Source organism: Acomys minous, assembly GCF_964271855.1.
Source record: "Acomys minous genome assembly, chromosome: 5".
Lineage (NCBI taxonomy): Eukaryota > Metazoa > Chordata > Mammalia > Rodentia > Muridae > Acomys > Acomys minous.
The window spans coordinates 49,311,867-49,338,688 of NC_140494.1; the positions used below are offsets into that span (position 1 = coordinate 49,311,867).

The 26,822-nt window shown below is 35.3% G+C and overlaps 1 protein-coding gene across 10 annotated transcripts in view; it reads right to left on the reverse strand.

Annotated features, from left to right (window-relative positions):
• The window catches only part of CDH12 (cadherin 12), a 1,018,075-nt gene that overhangs the window by 285,017 nt on the left and 706,236 nt on the right, over positions 1-26,822 (reverse strand). For all 10 annotated transcript variants that reach the window (XM_084781268.1, XM_084781275.1, XM_084781271.1 and 7 more), the window contains one exon: positions 8,272-8,684. In XM_084781268.1, coding sequence (XP_084637394.1) covers positions 8,272-8,502 — 231 coding nt within the window. In that variant the 5' untranslated portion in view covers positions 8,503-8,684. The remainder of the gene's footprint in view (positions 1-8,271; positions 8,685-26,822) is intronic.

Consider the following 26,822-nt stretch of genomic DNA (forward strand, 5'->3'; position numbering starts at 1 on the left):
AAGCTCATGGAGCTTAGGTAATGAATTGAATTCAACTCAGGACCGTTGTATTGTTGTGCCTATTCTCCCCACCTCTTCCTAGTCTTGTCATTTTCACAGCATCAAAAATTATAATTGAAACAGATACCCTCAGTGGCTGGTAGAATCTCCAAATGGATTCCATGAATCGTAGAGTAAATTCCACTAACGTGAGAAAGGTCAAGTGCAAACCAAAGTATAGCTTCACCCCAGAAAACACTACACCCAAAATAACAGTGAATTTCTGCAGTGCTTGCAATGATTAATGTCAACAAGGACTGAAAAGACATGGGGCTAGTGCTTCTCAGGTTTCCATTCAACTTTTCTGTTTGGCCTGTGGAGAAGACAGATGGATTTTGGATAATGACAATGGATTATCATAAACTTAACCAGGTGGTGACTCCAATTGTAGCAACTATACCAGATGTGATTTCATTGCTAGAACAATTAGCATATCCCCTGGTACCTGGCATAAGCTATTTATATAGAAAACGCATGTTTTAGTGCTTTGGGAAAACTAACTAAATTAGCAGTTTGCTTCTAGCTTGCAAGGCCAACAGAGCAAACTTACTATAATGTCTTCTGAGTATATTAAACCTCAAGTTCCTTATGATAATTAAGTCCATAGCAATTTTGATCATATTTTCTGTTATTAGACATCATGATAATTCCTAGCTGGATAATGTCTTACAGATTGGATATATAGGATAAATGATAGCATATATTCTAGACCTTTTATAATTTACTTATTTAGAGAATATGATATAAATGTTGAAAAAAGTTAAAAGACTTCTACTTCATTGTAATTTCTAGTGGCATAGGAGCATAATGAGATATTTCAGATAAAATTATATTAATGTATATGTTCTTCTCACCCTAAAACAATGGCATGGAACATACTCAGCCTTCTTGGTTGTTAAAGGAACACATTCCATCTTTCACTGTTGTTTTCCCCATTTTCTGGGAAAACTAACAAATTTCTGATTGTTTGTTTATGTGTTAGGTTTTTGTTTGTTTGTTGTGTGTATGTGTGTGTGTGTTTTAATTTCACTGGAATTTTAAATGTCTTCTGCAGAGCCATATTTTGACATCCTATTCTATACTTGGTACAGCCTATGGAACTTTTTTTGGTGGATCCTGCAGGGGTGGAACTTGGAGAATAATAACCAATCATCTGTGTTCTCTTTTTTATGATAAACCATAATATACTGACCACCTGCTGAAAACCCCTGACATCATGAAATTTAACAGCACTCTGTACTGTGAACAGAGAGATCTACAATGTTTTGCCACCAAAATGAGGTGAAACACCAGAAACCATGATCTAATATTTCCTGTCTTGAGCCATTTTTGTCAGATACTTAGCTGGAAATGTTAGATAATACAAAATACAAGTTAAGGGCAAAAAAGAAGACTTTCAAGCAAGCCTATTTTTTAATGTAAGCCATTCAGAAGTGAGGGTATATTCATAGAGCAGATATAATGGTGCTTGAATACTCAGTAGCTTAATAGAACTGGTTTGGGCTCTTGTTGGTCCCTATGGATAGTCTGTAGCTCCATCAAATATGAAGATTTTAATGCAAAGCTCTTTTTTCTCTATGAATATGTACTCTAATGTTGAAAGAAGCCATGCTTTAGACATTTACCTGACAAATAGCAAGGTGTTTGAATAGAGACATGAACATTTTTTTCTGAGAATTTCACACATATGTTTAATGTATTTTGATCAATTCTGTTACTACCTCTTATTTTCCAATTCTTATATCCCACCATTTTTCGTTCTCTCTCTCAAACTCAGTGAGTTTATTTAGTGCTTCTTATATGTGCTTAGGTTTGGGATAATCCACTGAAGTATAATCCTTTAAGGGCTATATCCCTAAAGAAAATTGATTCTCTCTCCCTCAGGAATCATTCATTCCAAATAGTTTCTCAGCTAGAGGTGGACTTCATGGCCCACTTCCTTATCAGTTATAAATTTCTGTCATAGTATCCACCTGCTGTAAAAGAAACTTTTTTGAAAATATGTAAAGGCTGCATTTAAGAATATAGATACAAGATTAAAATGTGGACAACATTATGCAGTTAGAAATTAGACTGGTCTAGGGAAATGGCAGTAGTAGGTTATTCTTTAAAGTCCATAAACTTCCAAGTGCTAAGTAGTTAGTTGGCTAGGTATAAAGTGCCAGACATTAATTCTCTCCTATTGAGAAGAACTCAAGACCAATAGGACATGTTTGTTATTCCCAAGGTAAAAGTACGTTGATTGCACCATTGGAGATATTGTGTGGTTCTGGTCACTCTGTGGTCTACAGGCTTTATATCTTGACCAAACTATTGAATGCTTTCCTTCCTTGGCAACTTTCATAACATCTTCTGAAACTATGATAACTAATTTTCAGGGAGGAAGTTTTTAGGTCAGGTATAGTTCCTTCAAGTCCTTTGTCTGAGGTGTGCGGTGTTACCAAAAAATAAAGTATTATTTTCATGCTCTGAGGGGGCAATATTAGGAGTGGCAATAGTCTGCATTTTGGAGAAATTCTCTTAGACTTCTGGGATAAACAACCCAAAGGGAGGCTTCCTTTCTTTATCATTGGGTTTTTTTTCTCTTGAATAGAATATTAAACACATGTTTCATAATTCTATTAAAATGTTTATATGTGTATACACATATAATTATATACAAAGTATAATTATTTTTAATAACCATAAGTTAATGATTCCCTATTTCATATTCAAAAATCTTTAAAGTAATTTAGCTCTCCCTAGTCATTTGTATTATCCTCTCTCTGGCTTTAATGTCCTAGATCTTGTTTTTGCCCTGCCCCCATTCCTGGTACAAGTGGCCTGCTAGGCAGGCACCTTGTCTAGAGATCGTTTTGTCCCCCATCAATACATGTTCTGCTTTACTTGCCCATGTTATGTGATTACTCCAGGTCACATATACTCTCGTCTAAATCTTTAGACCTGAGGAGAATAAGTAGGAAAGAACACGCCCTGATGTTCCTATCTGGGCATTGTTTTCTCACTCTGCATATTTTCCAGTTCTATCTATGTATAAATTTTATTTTTGATGTATCACAATATAGTTTAATTGTGAATACAAATCACATTTTCACTATCCATCAGTTGAAGATTTTTTTGTTTCATAGCTATTATGAATAAAGCAACAATCAAAATAGGTGAACAAGTGTCTCTGCAGTAGGATATTCATTCTCTGGGGCATATGTCTAGAATTATTATAGATGGTAATATGCTAATTCTACTTTTAGATTTTGGAGAATTCTTCTCACTGATAAACACAGTGGCTTTACCAGTATGAAATCTCACCAAGAGTGAAGAAGGATTCACTTTTCTCTACATTCTCATTACCTTACACTCTTCTGGGTAAAAGGCTTTTATTTGTTCTTGTATATAAGCCAGCTGTATCATATTAAGTGTATATGTATGACTTTGTTAAGTTGTCAGTATAAATGATATTATATCCATGATAATATTCCAATAATGATTATTCTGAGAAGGTTAGCTCACTTGTGCATCAAAATTGAACCTTTTTATGTTTTTTATGTGATTTTTATCCTTTAGAAAATTGGGTTCACATTCTGAGTATATAAAAATACGGCTACTTACAATCAATGTGGTCTTTGAAGGCTCAAGGCTTATAAAAACTCATTGCATTCTACCTATTTAAAAAATAAATAATTTTTCAATATTCATTTTAGGTTCTTTCACTCCTCTGAAGTCTTTCTTGAATTTCTTAATGTACTGTACATAATCATATCCTTTACAGTATCTTCAAGAATCTGTCCATTGTACTAATACAGAAAAATACTAACATTTTAGAATTTGAGAAAAAAAATTAGTATAACGAAAATTAATTATTTCACCTACACCACAAGTTTTAGAATTTATTGGATGTTTATATTGCCTGATTTATAAAACTTTGGTTTTCTTATGTTTAACACACAGATACTAAGAAAATCCTTCATAATTCTATTCTGAAGGTTATGCACGTTTATCTATGTAAAGCAATTAAAACAGTGCCCAAAGGAAGTATTTAATAAATTTTACCTGTTATAATTACAACCCAAGGACCTTCATATTTCCATTTATCCCCACATGGCTTCATACTGTCTCAAGTTATAACACATTCTGCATCAAAATATGTTGGGAAAAGGTGACACATCTGAACGTAGAGTCTATATGTGATGGAATTTTATAAATTTCTTTAAGAAAATATAAACTGATGAAATATTGTTAGCTGTAGTCCATCTCAATTGTTAAATGACAAGTCACTGATTTCTGTAAGATTAAATGGGTAGTGCTTTCTAGACGCATAGACTAAGACTATGTCAAAACTGTTTTATAGGGATCTAGTTACTTCTACTTGTACAAATCCAAGTAATTACTTGTCAATATACATATGTTTATGTTTTCTTGTTCTTATTATTTCTCATTCTTTTTGCTTGTGCTTTATCGGATAAAACCCAAAAATCTATTCAGTAGTTAAAACTGATATTTATATTATATTACAAAACTAATCTGATACCTATCCTGGTTACTTTACTAAATTAAAAACTTATTTTTTGAGAGAAGGACTAATGTTTTCCTTGGATAGTCCTCCACCTATTTGCACAGAGTGAAACTAATATTCATCATAAGCTATGCCTTAATATGATTCTCCTTTAACAGGTGCCAACTTTGGAATTAAAATCTAGGATTAAAATAAAATAAAATCTAAGATTGTCAATGACATTGTTTATGGCATCTAAGCCATGCCAGCTTTCACTTGACTAGATTTCATTATGCCATTTGTGGGTAAAGATATATAAAACTTACTATCTCTCTAAACAGGCAATTTTCAATAGAAGAGATTTAGTAATCATGTTTTTCTTTTATGTTTTTCTAATAGAGAAACAGAATAACAAATCTGAAACTCATTGACAGTATTCTACCTACTTCTTTGCTTGGTGTTTTCATTTTCTTTAGTCCTGATTTCTGTATTTTTTATACTAATAAACCTTTCTATAAGCAGTAAAAAGCCCACCTTAGAAAGAAAAGGAATATAAATATATTTGTGTCTGTTTACACATATGCATACAATGTCCTGAATTAGTCTCAGTGTTGTCATAATTCTATTCCCAAACCCAGAGGCATCAACATAGAGTTAATTAAACTTTAATTAGTTTTCTTGTGGAAAATAAATCTTGGCAACTGGTGTTTCATTACATTAGAAATGCATCTTGGTATGAGAAGCATGTGTTCTGACCAATCATGTGTATTACCAATGTGAAGTCACATACCCATAGAAAACAGTGATATTAAGATGCAATAAATTGAATATTAGGCATACTCAATTGGAATCCAAATTATAAATAATTTATCCTTCAGTCAAATAATTGAATTCCATGCTATCATAAAATCCAAAAATGAGATTCTAAGTTATCAAGCAATAGTTTATAAAACCAAATCCCTTCATTCTTTTATTTGTATTCATGGGGGGTGATACTTTAAAGGGACAAATAATCATAAATTTTCCTACAAATTTTTACTTTATCATCTCCAGTTCTGGTTACTAAAAGCTACCCATCTGACAGTCAAAAATAATATGATGGTCTCTTTAGTCTTTTGATAAAAAAATTCGGACAATGTTAAAAAGAATAAGCAGAGCTAAAATAATTGATGTTTTTGAAATTTGAATGCCATACAGCTACACATATGAAGCTGATGGGCTGATTGGTCCCCTAACAGTTGGAGTAGGGGATGTGTCTGGCTTGGGCTATATTGCCTCCTTCTGGGTCACATTTCCCTATCTGGGCTGCCTTTTCTTGCCTCAGTGAAAGAGGAGACACTTAGTCCTTATGCAACTTGATGTGCCAGGGTGGGTTAGTACCCAGGGTGAAGGATTTTGGGGGAAAAGAAGATGGGTGAAGTGGGTGGGAGGGTGGGACTGGGAGGAAATGAGGGAGTGGCATTGAAATTGGGACGTAAAATGAACAAATAAACAAATAAATGAAGATGAAAAATAAAAAGAAAATCGTCAAAATATACAATAAAACCAATGGTGTATTTCCCTTGTGATTATGTAAAAAAAAAAAGTAGGCTATGAGTAATTTTACATCCACTTTACTCATGTTGAATTTAAAATAAATGACTATTTAGTATACAATCTTTATAAAAAGAAGGAAGTCATATTCTTTCATTATCAGAATTTCTAATTCTGTAAAATAAAAAAAATAAATGAAACACATGTAAGAATACCACATGAAATTATCTTAGCCTAAAATATTCGTTTAAATTGTTAGGATTATATGATAGCATTGAGGAATCATAGAAGAAGAAGTCAGAGACTTCTTCATTTTAAAGTTACTACTTCAAAAGTATATGAGAGTCTTCCTGTGGCTAGGGCTAATGTAAACATTGACTGTAACTTATTCTGAATTGCACTCCTTGGTCTTCAGTGTCTCTCTGCCTTATTCCCATATCTTTCGTGTTCTAATCAGCTTATCATTTTTTGGGGTTGCTTAGAGTAATAACAACCAATTATCATGACTTTTATACTTAGTTTCAAATTATTTTACCGCTGTTTTTGTAATTTCTGTTTGCAGTTTTGTTTTAAAAACTATGTGCATGTCTTTCTATCAACAGATTGTAGTAATACCTTTATGCATTTATATATGTGTGTGGAGTGATAATACTCAAAGAGACAACAAATTTAAGATGGAGTGAGGGACAACATAGAGAGTTGAGGGTGAAATACATAATTCTATTTTAATTAAAATATAAAATCAAATTAACAGTATTTCTAAAATTAAGAATTCACACAGTCAAATTATTTCCCTTAGAATAACATACTTTTTGTATATTCTGAAGTGGTTAAAACTATAACAAAAAATAAGCAGAAATATTTATGTAATTGCTAGACTTTGATGGTTAAAAAAAAGTTTTGTATAGATTCTCCAAACTTTTACATTGTTTTCGAGTTATTTCTTCAAAAGCAGGGGTGTGAGAGAGGCAGTCAAGGTTCACAAAGGGAAACATGGCCATCAAGGGAACAGCTCTCTGGCCTGCGTGAAGACTTAATATTCCAGTTCGGTGGTCAGTCACTTGGACTATGGACTACTCTACAGGAAACAAGGAAGACTTGTAGGAAGGAAGGGGTGTTCCTCATACACCATGCGGTCACCAGCTCAGTCCCCAAAAACCACTCTGAGGGTGCCTGAGGTTTGTCTGTTTGCCCACTGTTCTCAGAATGGGAAGTTTTTTTTTTCCTTTTTCAGTTTCTTCTTGCCAATGTATATGCTCTATAGTGCTTCAGGCTTCCTAACTCTTCACTAAAGCCCCTTCTTACCATGTGATTGTTGTCATGTGACACACCTCCTTGTCAATAGCCCAAAACACATGATACATTTTAGCTTAGTTTGCCTTGCTCTTTATTTGTTTACTACTTCTCTTTTCTCCTCCACTCTTCCATGTAGCTGCTCCCCTGCTGAGATTCACTGCTGGTCTGCTTTAGGCTGCTTTTTATTTTAAACTCTAATAAAATTATACCTGGACTAAAACAAAAAAAAAATCAGTAAAAAAAAAATGTACTGTGCAAGACAAAGAGATGGCTTAACAGGTATCCTTACAAGCACAGTGACCTAAGTTACACCCCTGAAACCTACAGAGTGGACAGAGGAAGGATTCTCAACAAAAATGTCCTCTGAGCTCTACTTATACTCTTTGGTACTTGTGCCTCAGAGAGAGAGACACACACACACACACATCTAATAAATCAATTAAAAACTCAGAGAACTGCTGCTGGAAAGTAAACTCTGTGAATATGTCACATTTTAAAGGGATAGCACTAGGGACATGGCATGATTAGGAAGGCATGCAAATATCAAGTTTTACAGTTATTTATTCTTGAAAACCTGTTCTTGAGCCTGGGGATGGAAAACAATTATATATTGTCTGTGGAGAGTAATGCACGATCCCTGTACTTTTAATGTAATCTAAGAATTTTAAATGCCTGTCATAAAAACTGGAAAGAAGATATAAACTATTTTACCAAAACAATGGGGGAAATTGACAATAAAAGCAAAGGGGAGGGAAAGGGATATTGCAAGGCTTACCCAGGCCAGAGACTGTTGAATTTCAATTACAGTGTCTAGTCATTGGTTTGCTCAACTCCTGTGCAAAACACCCATACACAAAACACCACTCATACACCCCCTTTCCATCAAGTGGTTGTCAAAAGAAATGCGTCATTACCTTTCCCACATATTGAGGTTCGGAGCCCATGTATTCTTCCAGCACGAAAAACTGATTCCATACCCAGCCACGTTTAACTCTTTGGAAATGGGATCGCCTGCCTGGAAGGTGGATGACATTTTCCTTTGGTTCTGTGGCTAAAGTCTGTTGAGGCTGTGGCTGTAGTGGTGTTAGGAGACCTCCATCAAACAGGATCCAGAGAAGCAGGTATAAAGAGTTCCTTGTAAGCATTGGCAAAGTCTTTCTCCTACAACAGAGTAAATAATACTCCAATATTTAATGTAGAGTCCTGGGATCCAGGTTTGAGGTGTGTATGGCTGTGACCACAGAGCTCTCTGCTTTAGTGTAGCAATGGTAACTCACACATTGATGCTCTGGAAGCTTCTGCTTTATGGCATTCCATCTAAGGAGACCTATAAAATAAATTAACAAACATACATTAAATACGCAGAAACTTCATGACCACTGGCATAGAAACAGTTTAAGCTGTCCAAACACCGACTAACGTTAAGAAACAAAACAAAACAGGAGGAAAGTGTTCTAAAATGATTAATTAGTGAACGATTGATCCTTTTCAACCTGTTACAGTGTGGATTAATCACATCAAGCTTACACATTCTTAAAAAGTATCGATTACAATGAAGCAGAGGGTACATTACAAACAAAAGTAATACACATTTACATTTAATGATCATCCTAAAGAGATAATGTATGACAATTGTAAAACTGGTGTTTTTTGTTAGAGTACCATTTGTAGTTCATCCTTCTGAATATCATTGTTTCTGTACAGCTATCTTGTGCATTTCAAATTTAAAGCATCTTAAATATTCCTGCTGATATGCAACAGACAATGGCACATCCTATTCATTAGGAAGGAATTCTCATGATAAGGGTCTTTAAAACTTAAGAATGTACTCTGGTGCCCCATATTTGACCGCTTCCTCTTGGTGGGGAGACCTGGTGGCATTCAGAGAAAGGATAAGCAGGCTACCAAAATGAGACCTGATAGGATGTGGCCATATGGTGGGGGTCAGGGGGAGGTCCCCTTCTGTCATAGACCTAGTGGAGAGAAATAGAGTGAAAGAGGGATGGAGGGAGGAATGGGAAGATACAAGTGAAGCAATAACAATTGAAATGTAATCTGAATAATTTAATAAAATAAAAAAGAGAAATATCTTTTGAAATTCCATTGATCTTGAAGGTAATCAAATAAAAAGGAATGGTTTACTGCAATGGAAATGAATGATAGAGAATCACACCGTTTCCCAACCTTATATTCAAAACAAAATATTTCCCCATATTTTGTATATAAAAAACACTGAATGTGTGAGGCTTATTTTATATACAGTGCATGTCTCAGAGGGGAAAAATAGAATTCTGTTGAATTAACAGTCAACTCTACATTAACTGAAAGGAGCTTGTAACACTTTCGTGTAATGAGTAGTTTTGGGAATGGGAAATGTTCAGTAAGTAAAATGTCTACTAATCAAAAGTGAGGACATGTGTTCACACCACTACAATCCTCACAGAAACTAACTTTGGTAACTTTGTCTTATAACCTAAGAATATGGGTGACAAAGGGTGGCAGGCAGGCAGATCCCTGAACAGGTAATGTAACCATAATGGAAAGTCCTAGACTTTGTACTTCTGCATACATATATAAAGCACACACACACACACACACACACACACACACACACACACACACACACACACACGCATGCACGCACGCAAATGCAAATGCACACAATCAAAATAAAGGAAAATAAATACATGTAGTATGCATTTTAATATAATAGTCTTTGCCTAACTATAATAGATAAACATCCAGGGGTCGTGGTCAAATATGAGGCACCAGAGTATGTGTGAAAGTCATACCCCACTCTCCACTCAACTGTGAAGAATGTCCTGTCTATGAGCATATAAAAAGAGAGGAAGTCCCCCTCAGTCACAGTTATAGAGGAGGGGAGTAAAGGGAAAATGAGAAGGAGGGAGGAATGGGAGGATACAAGGGATGGGATAACCATTGAGATGTAATATGAATAAGATTAAAAAATTAAAAAAAAAAAGAAAGACAAATTATTTGCTCCAGTTAAAGCAGAAGCAGGAGGCAAAGAAACAAAAATGAATAAGTAAAAGAGACCAATAATACCCCTGTGAAAACATATAGAGCACATTCTAAATGAATGTATAGCAGCAGTCCTAAATTTTGAAACAAGATATTTGGCTTAGTCAGGGGAGTTTTGGATTACATTCTGTAATATAATGTATAACATGTGCATACATAGGTAGTAGATACGGAAAGAGAAAGACAATTTTTCAGTCAGTCCACTGTAGTTTAGCCTCAAACATATTCAATTTGGATGATTTTTGCACTGTCAAAAGTACTACTCAGAAATGCTCTAATTTAAACATTGAATGTGGGAACAAGCTACTCTGAAAGAGATAGGACACGAGGTAGGCAATGCCTAAGAGATCTCCTCTGAGAGTAATATAAGCAGAAAAGGAGCAGGCTATTTGCCTGAAGTGTAGGAAGTACTTATTAAAATGTGAACTCTTTTTAACTACGTACAGTTTATATACAGCTTTAATTACTTCATTCAAAATATATGATATGTAACAACTCACTACAAATCTCTATGTTTAATACTTGTTAACATAATGTTACAATTATTTAGATACATTGTAACATATATATCTACTATATTTTTGTTTATTTTTAGTGTTGTTGTAAGTTTGGTTACTAAAAAATTATGTTAGGTACACAGCTCACATTTGTGGTTTATATTATTTCCCGATGGATGCTACTACTTAATAAAGAGGTTAATAGAAAATAATGGTTTTATTCTTTTTTATTTTTGGCCTTTTAGGACACTTTCTTTGTGTAGCCTTACCTATCCTGAACTCCCTCCTTAGACTTTGTTGGCCTTGAACTCCCAGTGATCCACCTGCTGTGCCTTCTTGAGTACTGGCATTAAGGCCATGCCTAGATGTTTGATTTAATTCTTAATATTCAAAGTCATATCCATAGCGTGGACTACGTCATATCTACATCATATCCATTAGCAATGTGGTGAACCTTTCTTTCTAGTTTTATTTGCTTGATAAGGCTAAAAGGGATATCTATTTCACACATTTTCAAAGATGCTCTCTCTCTCTCTCTCTCTCTCTCTCTCTCTCTCTCTCTCTCCTCTCTCTCTCTCTCTCTCTCTTTCTCTCTCTCTCTCTCTCTCTCTATATATATATATATATATATATATATATATATATATATACTGCTGTATTTGTTATACTACTCACCAGTTGATTCAGTTTTTACATCCTTGCTACATTGACAGGTATACACATAATCTTATGAACTGCTATTAACGTACTATTTTAATATAATTTTTTCCAATATCACAGTTATTAACTCACATTATAGTTTACAGTCATAAATGCAGCCAATAGAGACCACTGTGACCTTGAATTAAAGCCCTTTAATTTTAGTATTAACACTATCAAAAGAACATTTTTAAAATTTTTATTTTATTAATTTATTCATATTACATCTCAATGGGTATCCCATCCCTTGTATCCACCCATTCCTCACTCCCTCCCATTTTCCCCTTACTCCCCTCCCCTATGACTGTGACTGAGGGGGACTTCCTCCTCCTTTATATGCTCATAGGATATCAAGTCTCTTCTTGGTAGCCTGCTATCCTTCCTCTGAGTGCCACTAGGTCTCCCCCTCCAGGGGACATGGTCAAAATTCAGGCACCAGAGTACATGTGAAAGTCAGACCCCCTCTCCACTCAACTGTGGAGAATATCCTGTCCATTGGCTAGATCTGGGTAGGGGTTTGAAGTTTACTGCCTGTATTGTCCTTGGCTGGGTCCTGCTCAAAAGAACATTTATATGGTTATCACTCCTCATTCTTTGGCGCGTACTATTTAGAGAAGGGATGCTATGATATAGAAGTCGTATCTTCTTTCAAACACTTCTTCTCTAGAATGTAATGTATTCTAACAGTGACCCTTTGTGGATACCTTGGCTTAAGAAGTAATATTGTAAGAAAAGATATAGTTATTTACTTCTCTACGTGGCAAGCACTGTTTAAACTCCTGGGCTTGAAGGGACTTCCATTTGTCCCACACCTATAAGTCCCATGCATTTTCGTCGTGCAAGAGAAGCTATGAGGGGCAGTCAGAGGTATCTGGAAGTTGGGCTCACTCTTAGCTGCATAGAGAATTCAAGGTAGAAGTAAACTTTTCTGTAGGAGAATCTTTCACAAACAAACAATAACAACAACAACAACAAAAAACAAAACACTGAAATCCTTCCTCTCTATTTTTACCAAAGGAGTGAAATCTAACTTCTAACAAATGTCCCTGTCCCAGCCTAGGTATTGATGTTGTATACCACAAATTTTCTTTCTTCACTTGCAAAATTTTACCATTAAAACCTCATTTCCTAAATATATATTTGAATATACAATATGTCTGTAACACAGAACTAGTGGAGACCAAATTCCTTTCCTCTGGGGAAGGAAAACTTAGTCCCTTCATATGTATCTGTCCTTTGTCTCTCAGATTTCTATAAAACAAAATATGGTCATGGGCACTATGGGGAGAAAATTGGACATCTTACCTCTTTAGCTAAAATATAAGCAAACCAACTTTTTCCCTTTGGATATATTTGGACATTGAGGTGGCAAGATGCTCTATTATTGGTCCTGGTAGCTGTCCATTAAGTTTGGATAATTTACTTACTGAGAGATCATTGCTATTCTTTGAAAATATACTGTGTGCTGCCCGGTGCTACATATTGTATGTCTGTAAGTAGATTTTTAACTACTGACATTTCATAGAAGAAAGGATATAGTATAAAAGTTAAACCTGTACCCATAATCAAAGAGTAGCAGCCCATAAACAGGATTTATTTCGGCAGAGCAATGCTTGATTTCTCACCCTTCAATATTACACTATTTTGATGATTTGTTAATTAATAATAAAACTGTTTGAATAAAAAAGAGGTTAAACTACAGGCAAAACTGAATATTTGCTTAAAAGCCTACACATATTGTTTGTACAAAACTGAGCAGACCTTCATAACTGCACACCTTAGCTTCTCTTGAGCTCACTCCACTCTTCAAAAAAAGATAGACTTTCCAGCAATCAAGTTAAGACACACACTTTGAAGGGAAAAGATCTTGTACTCCCACCTTTCACCTTCGGGATGTGAGGAGTATGCTTAATTCAAGGAAATAGAAGGAAAATAATTACTACTTGACAGTAGTGGTGAGTTCCCACAATTCAAAAATGGCTACCAATTCTCAAAGGTCTCCAAACAGCCCATCTAATCAGCCCAGCAGGGTTCCAAAGGAGTGCTTAGACCTGAAGTAACTTTGGCACAGAGGAGGTAAGGTCATTTCCAGCTGTGCCTGGCTTCTTTGCAGCTAACCCAAAATGTGAAAGCAGTTCTGGGGTCAGAGATGTGAGTTCGCAGCCTGTGTGATCTCCCTGACAGCTGCAGAACTTACTAAGGATGACCTCCAGACTTGGAGTCATTAAAAATAAATAAATAGGTTAATTAAATAATTAATAGAAAGACAGACTTTGAAGTAAAACCCAGTCATGTCACAGTTTTTGTACTAAGTAACTGTCAAGTGGACTATAGAAATATCATATGTATGGTCCTTTTATATGTAGTGCTGTATGGAATTATGTGCAGTTGTTTTTAAATTTCATTCGGTTAAAACATGTGCACAAATACCTTCAAAACTCATTTCATTGTTTTATGTTTATAAAATCCATCTGAACTCATTCTAAGTTTACAGTCCTCCAGTTAGCAAATGAACCTTTATTTTCAGTGTATGTTGACACTCCCAGGAGTTTCCTGTCTCTGGGTCAGATTTCCGAACCCTGATGGTTTTAAAACACCTATGAACATATACAGGGGGAGGTAATCCCCCTCAGGAACAGTCATAGGGGAGGGGAATAGGGGAAAATGGGAGGGAGGGAAGAATGGGAGGATACAAGGGATGGGATAACCATTGAGATGTAACAAGAAGAAATTAATAAAGGAGAAAAAAATAAAATTCTGAATGTAAACAAAACAAAACAAAACAAAAAAAAAAAAAACCAAAAAACAAAACAAACAAACAAAAAAACCCAGATAACAGAAAGAGATGGAGAGAGTCTGTTTTGTTTGATTTGGTTTTGTTGCTTTCCTAATGGTGGTGGTGGTGGTGGTGGTGGTGTATGTGTGTGTGTGTGTGTGTGTGTGTGTGTGTGTGTGTGTGTGTGTGTGTGTGTATGCGTGCCCGCGTGTGTGTGTGCATGTGTGTGTGCATGTGTGTGTGTATAGATTTTAGAGGAATTGGAAACAATTTCTGATGGCATCAAACATAGCATAACATAAGAAAAAAAACTATAAAGCTATCAACATGAGTAATATTTCCCCCATTACCAAAGGTGTCTCGATAAAAGTATTAGCAGACCTATTTTGAACTATAAGCATCTTATGAAAGCCTAGGATGCTTAGATGAGACATAATCTTTATAAAGGGCATTGCCACAGGTGTGCTTTATCCCATGTGCCAAATCTCACATACACTGTTTAAAAATGTATGCTTGTCTATTATTCTTAATCTTGTTTAAAGGCAGAATGGCTTTCAGAAGATTTCTGTGGCTTGGCATGAGTCTAGGGAGTCAAACATTCCTTTTAGCAGAGAAAGAGTTTGAAAACAAAATCATATATCAGAACAGGGGAGGCTGTATATGAAACCTACTGACAACAACACATTCTTAAACTCTGTCTCCAGAGCCCACAGAGACTTCAGGACTGTACTTCCTTCCTTGACAAAGGACTGACTTCCTATAAATTACAGTGAAAATGCTCACCCCATAGGGAAGAATTTGTTAAGATCAATATTCAACACAATTCTAGACTATTTGTAGAATCTGAATACTGCTCATCATTAGGTAACTAAGCACTGATGAATAATACAAAAATTACTATTTTGTTGTCTCTGTTAAATAAGTATTGTATAGAATTATTTTTCAGACACATAAAATTACAAATAAAAAGTAATTTTCTTTATCTTTTCTTGTGATAAATGCCTTTTTAATTTGCATGCAGTAGTAACTGGAAGTGAAACTTATTAAACCTTTACATAAATGGAAATATAATATTTTCCTTGTCAAAATCTGGCAAGAAAAGTAATACAATTATGAAATTATGAAAATGTCAACCACAAATATAAATTTCTTTCATGCTACTCTCTGCTTTAAAATATAACAAAAATGTGATTTAATTTCTTAAAATATGTGCTCTGTGTACTGTTTTATTCAGATATAAATAAAAAGAGTAAACTTAAAATTTCAGGGAAAATCCAACAATTCAAGAATGTTACTGACAAAATACTGTTTGAAGATTTTAACATGTATATTTATGGAAATATTTACTCTACATTCTCACATTAAGTTTGCACTTGGATTAATTTAAGGTGCTAACAATACACCGAGCACTATGGGGCTTGAATCAGCCCCCACTAGAAGGGAACTGAGTGAGACCATTGAGGGAACAAATCTTAACTCTTTTGTCGTAAGAATAGAAGTAGATAAAAGGTGTAGCTAATTTTTATTGAAATTTTGACAGTACTAAAATTTCTATTTTAAAAAAAGTAGTAAAGTATACCTAATCAAGTACTCTAGCATTTACACAGAGAAAAATTGCTACAGGTTAGAATAAAAGATAAAAGCAAGGAAAAAGCTCGCTTGGATGGACAGACAGCCCTCACTCTAGATCTTGATTTCTATGGAGAGAGCTTCCCTGCTCCCCTATGGGCCATGGAAAACTGTGAGTGAATTACATTTCTTCTGACTGAAATTATATCACTTTCTTCAATGACCCAATCATGTCTCGTCTCCTTTTTCACTTTTTATAGGATTTGAAGATATTTGTACCCATGGCAGAAAAACAGAAGTGTTTGTGTAAATCATCCTGTAGATAAAAGCCAGAGCTGATCTTAGATGACTTGTACTATCAGAGTCATGATTTAGATCAAACTTGGTATCGAGATTGTTCAAACTACCAGGCAAATCAAGTGGCCCGTTATGACCCACAGGATTCTTTTGAAGTGTAGCTAAGAGAGAGCTCCTTTTTGAATGGGTTGATGCACATTTCTTGGCTTGCATTTGAGGGATGCCCTTCAGGTTGTTGGTTTGCAGTGATGTATCCTGTTCTCTCTCTAGGTGCAAGGCAGATGTGATAGTGGACTTTTCTGTATTGTATACCATCCATTTGAGTGTTTTGCAATAAAATCAGACTGGACCCTTTAGAAGCACACTGGTCTACAACTCAGAGAACTAACCTTTCCGTTGAGGATGTATGAGACAGGGAGGAGAGGAGGCAGGGTTACAACTGAAAGGTTCTTTGGTGTGCAGCTTGTTACAGGATATACGTCTTGATATTTCCTTCAGAAGGCTTTCCATCACTTTAGACTAGTGATGTTACTATCAAGTGGTAGCATACTGAAAATTCTCCTGAACCAGAATGGGTTTTAAAAAGTTATTGGAAGTGAAAAAACAGTTTGCATTTTGATTATGTTTATAGGTAATTCATCCCTATTTGAGAAAAAAAGTTCCTCCCATCTCCCCCCAGAGGAATGAAGTACTCTGTGTTTTGATCCCCATACAGCACTTCTATCAAACAAGATAGAAAGATTTAAAACCCCTGATTAAAATTAATAGCAAAACAAACAAAAGCTGTGAGTGAAAGTGGATCTTTCCTCTCTTTCTGGGATTTTATTCAGGTATTATTAGTCATGTCACTGGACACTGACTTACACAGTGACTCAACTTCTGCTGCCTCTTGTGAGAAAAACAAAGATATTGTGTGGACTAATGACTTAGTGACTGCATCCACAGAGTCCACTGATCCCAGCTTCATTTCATAGCTGTTCAGGAAACCAAACAATACCAACTTGTTTAGGTTCAACCGAAGTGAAAATGACTGCTGTTGGTTTTTCTTACAAGCCAGAAAGAAAAAATATTGAGAAAAATTGTAAGCCTCAACAGGGGGCACCTTACCACTTCTCAGAAACAAAAAATAAATTATAAGAAATAAGTGACTCACAGCATTATGTAATTGTTATCTGTAAGGACTATAATACTATATCACCATAAATCACCCCACTGTAAAATAAATACAAACTCAATACTAATATTCAAAACAAGGAATTAAAAAGACATCATTCAACAAATGATTTTTAAAAAATTGAAACCTCTTGTGCTGGGAAACCCTGCTGCTAAGGTTGCAGTCAACCAGGGTGGGAAAGCCCTGAGCTTGGTGCTAAATGGAGGACTCCATTTGTCCAGGGGTCTTCCGCTTCGCTGCTGGATCTCATCTAGACAATAATGCATAACCACATTTGGAATATCATCTTGGACACAGTTCCCTGCTAACACTTCCATCCTCTGCTGCCCATAGGATAATCAGTTACTGTGTTCCTTTTTGTACAATAGGACCATGCTGACAAATGCAAATAAAGTATTCCTGGCAATCCTACCCCTAGACAATAGTGTACATTTACCCTAGAAGCCCTCCACTCACTCATCAAGAACTATATAGCCTTTGTACACACTGAATATAGGTGATCAGTCTCACTGAAACAGATCACAGATATAATTTCTATTGTACTCATGGGCCTTCAACTCCCCTTTCCTTGTTTCTCCTCTCTTTGTCCCTGGGGTCTAGGGCCTAGGAGCTCAGGGTGGGTGAGAGCCCCTCCCCAGCATTCTTGTTTGAACTGGCCGATAATAAGATATTTTAGAAACATTATAGGTACCTGCTGATAAATGGGTGTGAGTTCTTCATCTAGTGAATTATTGACAAATAAAGCCACATAACAAAAAACAAAAACAGACAAACAAAAAGCCAAAACACAAAGCAGTCTATGTTCTGACCTATGTTATGTAGAAGAAATAATATGGTAAGGGAAGGAAGGAATCTGAATGATATGCTTTGTAATAGAAACTTTCAGTATACAGAATTTTGGGCTAGTTCATTCTTGCGAAGGAATGGGAACTCCATTTGAAGCACTGGCTAGATAAAGTAAATGCACGAGCTAAAAGAGTTTAGGATTTTAAATTAGACACAATTCTTAATGAACATAATAAGGGGCAATGCTCCATCAAGATAACCTGATATGTGCTTATACAAAGCCAAATAGTAGACACTGAGAGAGCTGGAATGAACCATGGAGAGTAAGCTCAGATTAAAATTCAGGTACAGCAACATGATAACAACTGTCCGAAAGGTCTACACTCACATGGAATTAAGTACTAATTTTCATCAAGTGCTCATTCAAGTTGTTTGAGTAGATCCATAGGTAGCGTCTACAGAGCTACAGGCTTTTAGATTTGAGATACAAACTATTAGTGGGATTTCTAGGTACCAGAAAATATTTTTCTCTTTAAAATAAATAATATACTTCTTAGTCATGTCATAAGAAATCATCTGAATATTAAACCCTAAGTGTGGGGTAGTCTTTCTTGTGATTTATTGAAAGGATGTTACATACTCAGAACTAAAAACAGACATTACACGATAATTATTGTGTGTTAGACAGTGGCAGAAAAGGGAGGAGATAAATTCCCAGAGTAATCACAGAATATTCCCTCTTTAATGATTCCAGACATTTTGGAAATCAAACAAGACTCACAAACATACTTTCTGTTACAATTTGCATTTTTTTCTGGAGAGAACCCTTGATATGCTAAATTCAACTTCAAATATAAATCCCCAATGTGATTATAGTAACCTCTACAAAGTTTTACTCTTATCATATCAGTGAGTTCTCTATCACTTCCCATTGAGAATTTATTGCAATTTTGTATAAAAAATATATTTTCAAATAAATTTCTATATTAAAATGTTATTTTTAAAAATAGGTGAAATCTATTGTCATTTGATTTTCATATTCTATATGGAAAGGAGTAAATATAAATGGTTTCCTTATGATGAGAAGTACTATAAATCCTTATCTGATTTGTTACTTTTAATGTGGGCTCATTAGAAATGAAGTCAATGTAACATATTCTCTCTCATCACATCTCTCTCTCTCTCTCTCTCTCTCTCTCTCTCTCTCTCTCTCTCTCTCTCTCTCTACACACACACACACACACACACACACACACACACACACACAGACTTTAACTTTCTACTATGGAAACAAGTTCTTCAGAAGATGACACATAATGTCCTTTGCTCCACGCCCTTTAGTGCACAGCAGGAAACAATGTAGTTACATTTCACAGTGAGAAATAGACATTGAGAGACACCTACATCATCCAGGGAGCTGAGGAAATGATCCCATTGTGAGTTGCACAGAATCTTTGCTCTCTTGACAAATGAAAATAGATGTCTGCTCCTTCTTTCATACAAAATGACAGCAAATGGGTGATAGCACAAGGAAAACAAAAAAGCCATACTTTTTAAATAGCTTCTAAGCTCAGAACTTGAAGCATCATGTCTCCTGGAAGTGGATCCAACAATCATTCTTGTTTATTCATTATTTTATTTATTTATTTGTTATTGTTTTTCATCTTCCTTTGCTTTTCTCTCTCCCTAAGGAGCTGTGATATCCTGAGAGCAGGTGAAATATTTGTTACTTTGAACTCTAAAGGATGATGCATATAGTTATTGATCTTAAAGTGAATAGCCCAAAACAAAGTGAGGAAAAATGAATTTAACACCTGTGCATCTGCTCCTCAACATAGTTTTACTCAGATGATAAATAAACTATCCTCTATTTTCTGTGGTGAACAAGTACATGAATATTGACTTGGACAGATGTTAAGCCTCTCTTTAATTTCATAAGTTGCCTTGTGTTCCATCTTTATTGCCAAGAGGATCTTTACCACTTCTTATGCTGTTGATCATTTATTGCTTATTAAACAGCTAATAAAATCCAAGTGCTAGACTGCTTTTCAGAATACTATGTCTTCTCAAGAAACACAAGTAACCCTGTGTTTCAAAATTGTTCTTATCTAAAGGTTTTTTTTTTAATTTAAAAAGATAGCAGGCTTTGAATAATATTTCCTTTCCTTATTTATAGTCAGAAAATTGTGTTTTCTACTTAGTTCATAGATCATTATTTTAGAATGAACACTTTTAAATGGAACATTAATGACATAGAAGTGCATGAAATAATGATACCATGTAATTAAGGGAAACCACATTTACATTTCAATTCAGATTTTTGAGAATAGAAATAAATTTGTCAAGATGTCATCCTTTCCATCAGTATGATTTAGAAGCAAATTCAATAATGCATTTGTAAGAGAAGCACTCATTTACACTAAACCAACTGAAAAGCAGTCCTTTGTGAGGCTGTACTTTTGTTGGATTGATAATTGAAAGTTAGAAAATTTGATAGCAGTTCTAAAGCATTAAATATTGATTGGTGAATCAATTAATTATAAAATTGAAGAAAGTAGGTATCACACCTACATGGTTCTGTGTATTACACAAGATGGCTATCTTCTATAGCACATAAATTAAAATTATTAAAAGAATGAGCTTCAATGTAAGCATTGGTTTTGGTTCTTTTGTTTGTTTTGAGAAAAAAAATTTGCTATGTAAGCCCTCTTATCTAACATTCTTTATGTAGATCATGCTAACCTTGAGTTCATAGAGATCACCAAACATTTGCCTAGCAATAGCTAGCACCACAGGCTTGTGCCCCCTCACCCAAATAAGACATTCACTTTTCATATGAATTTGGCTTTATCACAATTTACATATACTAGTGGAGCATATACCAATTTATAAGTGCTTCCATAAGAAACGCTAAGAAACTGTTTAGTTAGATTCCCTGACATGAGACAGGTTAACTCCTGGCAACACCCAGCCTGACTCAAAGAGGATGATAAGCATCAAAGAAACTCCTCATGGAGATGGCTTCAATTTGGCAAACAAGTCACTGAGCAAAATGTCCTCATTTCTACCACAGACAGAATACTGCTTCAAAAAAGGGCAAACTTGGATACAAGCAGAGTCGACAACCAAACTCTGCTTAGACAGGGTAAGCAAGTCCTCAATAGTTCCTGCCTCACAAATATCAAATATGTCTGTCAGATATGTTGGACCAGAAGGCTAAAGAAGATGCTCCAACGTTAGAGAGTTTTGGGTGACTATTCAGGTACAAAACTATCTCTGTTATCTTCTCATTTGGAAAGCTACTAACCTGCTCTTTTGGCATACACACCTAATCAAGTTTATTCCTTCTTAAGTCTCTGATGGAGTTAAAGAACAGGTAGCTTAGTTTTACAAGGAATCTTAGTTGTTTAGGAGCTGAGATGTTTTTAGGTCTAGATAGATGTTTTTAGGTCTAGATAGATGTTTTAGGTCTAGATAATGACAAAATGTGATGGATATTGGGGTTTTTTTGTTTTTTTTCTCCTTTATTAATTTATTCTTGTTACATCTCAATGGTTATCCCATCCCTTGTATCCTCCCATTCTTCCCTCCCTCCCAATTTCCCCTTATTCCCCTCCCCTATGACTGTGACTGAGGGGGACTTTCTCCCCCTGTATATGCTCATAGGGTATCAAGTCTCTTCTTGGTAACCTGCTGTCCTTCCTCTGAGTGCCACCAGGTCTCCCCCTCCAGGGAACATGGTCAAAGGTGAGGCACCAGAGTATGTGAGAAAGTAATATCCCACTCTCCACTCTACTGTGGAGAGTGTTCTGTCCATTGTCTAGATCTGGGTAGGGGTTTAAGGTTTACCGCCTGTATTGTCCTTGGCTGGTGCCTTAGTTTGAGCGGGACCCCTGTGCCCAAATCTGCCTATCATAATGTTCTACTTGTAGGCTTCTAGGACCCTCTGGATCCTTCTACATTGCCATTCTCCCATGCTTCTCTCATCTAGAGTCCCACTAGAATGTCCTCCCCTCTGCCTCAGTTTCCTGGTAAGTGAAGTCTTTCGTGGGACCTGCCCCTTGGGCTAATATGCAGATATAAGTGAGTATATACCATTTGAGTCTTTCTGCTTCTGGGTTAACTCACTCATTATGATCATTTCTAGCTCAATCCATTTATCCACAAATTTCGGGAATTCCTTGTGTTTAATAGCTGAGTAGTATTCCATAGTGTATATGTACCCAGCTATTCCACTCCTTGGAATATACCCAGAAGATGCTCCAGCACACAGCAAGAAAATTTGCTCAACCATGTTCATAGCAGCCTTATTCATAATAGCTAGAACATGGAAACAGCCTAAGTGTCCCTCAATAGAAGAATGGATATTGGTTTACATTCAGAATTTGAGACTCACCAAAGTAGGAAAGATGTTCTCTTCAAGGCTGTCAAATACAAATAGCCAAAACACTAAGAATGTAACATATATAATATATATATATATATATATATATATATATATATATATATATATAAATTCCTGATTATGTCATGGTTTTTCTTGCTATAGGTAGTCTATTGTATATATATATTTAATAATATAAATGTATATGTAAAAATAAAAATGTTTAATTAATAACAAAGTAAAAAAACTAAAAAATAAATAAAATTATATGTAAAAAATTTTAATTAAAAATTGTAAAAAACAAACAAAAACAATATATGTTCATCTCAAAAGCCTAGATGACTAGATTCTGAAATTAAGATGTTTCCTGTGTTAGTTTCTTCTGTGAGCCATTACAAGCAGTGGGTTTTATGTCTTTATCCAGCTTCTTGAGGCCTGGGGAATTCCATAGCTCCAAATCTTTCTAAGAAAGAGCGGCATCTCCCGAGGAATCTGTTTTATTTTGAGCTTTCATTTAAAAAATACCCATGTTTGTTGAAATAGAATCAATCTTAATTAATACACTTTATTTTGGTTGCCTTTTTAAAGCTCTTATATCCAAACCATGTTGTATTCTGAAAGATTGAGTAATGTTAATATGTTTTAGTGGACAGAAAGGGCACTTAAACATACAGTATATATGTGTACCTGTCTATTTATCTACCTATCTATCTGTCTATCTATCTATCTATCATCTATCTATCTATCCATCATCTATCAATCTATCTATACACAAGCACACAGGTGCATGTATATATATTTTATAGATATACACATATATGAATATACATATATATATTTTTCATAAATGCTAAAGGATTCTTAGGCTAATAGAATTTGTCAGAAATATTGTGAATATTATAAACAGGTTTGTAAGCATGGCTGCTTAATAGATATAATATACTAGCAGAGAACTTACTTTAATAGTAAAGTTATTATTGATTGTTTAAATGATTCTATTTCTTAGACCCATTTTCTATTATCTGTATCTGATAAGGTCATTTATGTTTAGTACATATATGGTCACAATGAATGAAGTACAGGTTTGGACTTATTTTTTAAAAGAGACAAGACACATTTCCAATTACATATCCTTAATCAATACATGTAAAAATGTCAAATAGTCTGAGGACATGTCTGTCAGTTTTTTTTTTCCATTTTCTAAAGTGTAGGTTCTCTATAAATCATCTCTATAAATCTGCTGCTCACTAGGGAATGGTAAAGCCATTGGCCACTGTTCCTTATAACCCAAATCCGACTGAAAAAAAAACAAACCAAGCATGAAGCTGTTATTGGGGTCCTCAGAGCTCTGTGCTTCATCATACTGAAAAGAATCTGAAATTAAGCTGTTTGAGAGTTTACAGGAACACTTTTTGGCCAGTAGGTTATAATAATTTGTTTTTTAGTTTTTTAATATTATTTTTTTTACTTATATGCTTTACATCCCAATTGTACCTCCCTCCCTCATTTCCTTGAGGTCCGACCCTCTCCCTTCGCCTACTATTCCCCTCCCCTTGTCCTCCCAGTAACAAGGTACACCCTATGGAGGATGCTTAATTCTCATTCAGAAGTGCAAAAAGGATAGACAATAGAAACAGTTGAAGAGAAGGAACAGAACGAGAGTCTACCATATTTGTTTTCTGAAAGATTCCACTCAGCAGGGGAGCAAAGCACAATCTGAGTCTCACAGCCAAACTCTGGGAAGAGCACAGGGAGTCCTATAGATGAGTTAGGGAGATAGAAGGACCCAGAGGAGACAGAAGGTCCACAAGAAGACCAACAGAGACAACAAATCTGGTCTAGGAACGCCAGCAGAGACAGATGCACCAAACAAGGAGCATGCATGGAGAGGACTTAGGCCCTCCATCAAATGTAGCTAATAGACAGCTCAGTCTGTCTATGGGTCCCCTATTAAAGTAAGTAGGGGCTGTCCCTGTCACAGACTCTGTCGCTTGAACTTTGATCACTTCACCCTAGTAGGGTGCCTTACCATGCCACAGAGGAAGAAGATATAGATCTTTCTGATGAGACTTGATAGGCTGAGGTCAGTTTGTAGATAAGAAAGGCTCCCCTAACTTGGAAGACCAGGGGAAGGGGAAAAATAATTTATTATGCTCACATTTCCCTTTCTTATCTCATGCAGGCATTTCACATTGGTTGCCATTCTGCTAGTAAAAAAGGGAATCTTCTAAAATATTAATAAAATTCAACATCTGAAGTTAGCATATAAAAATAATAAAATGGAATCCTTCATAGTCATGTATAGGATAGAAGTTGCAATTAAGAAGACTTTTGTTGTTGTTGTTGTTGTTGTTGTTGTTGTTTTTCATTTGAACCTGGCGTCTCCCTCCAGAACAAAACTCTTGCAGGCTTAGGACTAGTAAAACTGATTCAGATTTTCTACACTTTGTAGCCCAGTCCTGTGAAGAACTACACTGTGTATAAAGATGCCACTCCATCATTTTCCAATCACCAGTGGCATTCAAAGACCAAATAACAAGCTTTAAAATGCACTAACACAAGGGCTCCTGCTGTCTTTCCCTCGGAATAATGAAGCTTATTGTTGTTGAATTGTGAGTCTCATAATTTCTCCTCTTGCATGGAAACTTGTAGCCATACTTTTGAGCTCACAGGACGGTTAAAGTCTTACACATGTCATAGTTCTTCACAATAATCCAGACGAAACACTTAGATTCCTGAGTCCTGTTTTTTTTTCTTTTATTAAGGCAGTAAGATATAAGGTAATAAGATATAATGAGGTACCAGACAGTAGATATGTTGTTGAGGAGTTTATAAGTGAACAAGGGGAAGAAGGAAAAGTTGAAGGGGTACGGGAGAGAGAGAGAGAGAGAGAGAGAGAGAGAGAGAGAGAGAGAGAGAGAGAGAGAAAGTAAGAGAGAGAGAAAGTAAGAGAGAGGGAGACAGTAAAAAGGGGGGGTGGAGAGAGGGAGGGAGAAAGGAGAGTTTTTTTTAATCCCATGTACCTAGACCAAAAATAACAATATTTCATTTATGGAAGACATAAAAACATATTCTTCATATTATCTATCATATAATAGAGGATAAAAAAGAAAGTAGGAAATAAGTTAAGAATTCTGCAAATGAAGACCATTGTTCTATTTAGGCCCATGAGAGCATACACATGGATAAGTTTAATCCTATGCTATATCTGAATAGTCAGTAAGCTATAGTATTTCTCATGAATGCTAATGTTCTGATTCCAAGCTTTATGATCTTAGCATGTGTATATGTTTATAAAATTGAATCATGTGCTTCTTCTCTGGCTTGCTGTATGTGTTTCATCTAGCAATAGGATGCTCTCCTAAACATTTACAAATCTGCTAGCCTAATAACTAAATTTGTTTTTGTATGAGTTTTGTGTACTTGTATGTATGTAGCTTTTTTCAGTTTGACATACCTTATCCCAGACATTAAAAAAGAGAATATTTTATATGGCGGGAAAAAAAGTACCCTTCATTTTCTCACAAAAACTTAAGTTGGTGTAAGTTAATCAGAAGGAATGTACAACAGCATACTATGCTGTACAAGTCACTGGGTGAGGACATGGAGATTCCAATAACCAGTGAGTGTCACTTGCTTATGTACCAGAGTAGACAAGACAAGGGTGCCCACATTTACATTCTTCATAGGCATAATGCTACGATGCCGTGGAAAAACAGACACAAAGTTACTATGATTAAAAAACAACATTCATTTCACAATGGAAAGAACATAGTTGGGTTGTGCACTTTTGCAATCAATTTTTAGAAATTATACCCTACCCTGTGTAAGCTGGAAACAGAGACTTTCAAATCATATTAAGTGAAATAACCCAAATACCATAAGACAGATACTGCATATTTTCATTCTTTTCCAGAAGCTTAAATACTTGATCTTACAGAGTGTGAGTGGACTGATTTTCAGTTGAAAGCGCAGAATAGGAGAGACTAAGTACACAGAAAGTATTGATTTCATTAACTACCAAATATAGACACCAAGGGAGAACCTGTTACATTGGTCTCTTGGCTACATCAACATATAAGTCTAAATGACTAGGAAAGTAAGGACTTGATAATTAGAAATTATTTATGTGTCAAGATATATAAATATCTATCACATTGCTCCAAAAATTACACATTGAATACTTGAATTAAAAGTTCATATTATAACCTATAAATATATACAAATAATTATTGACAATA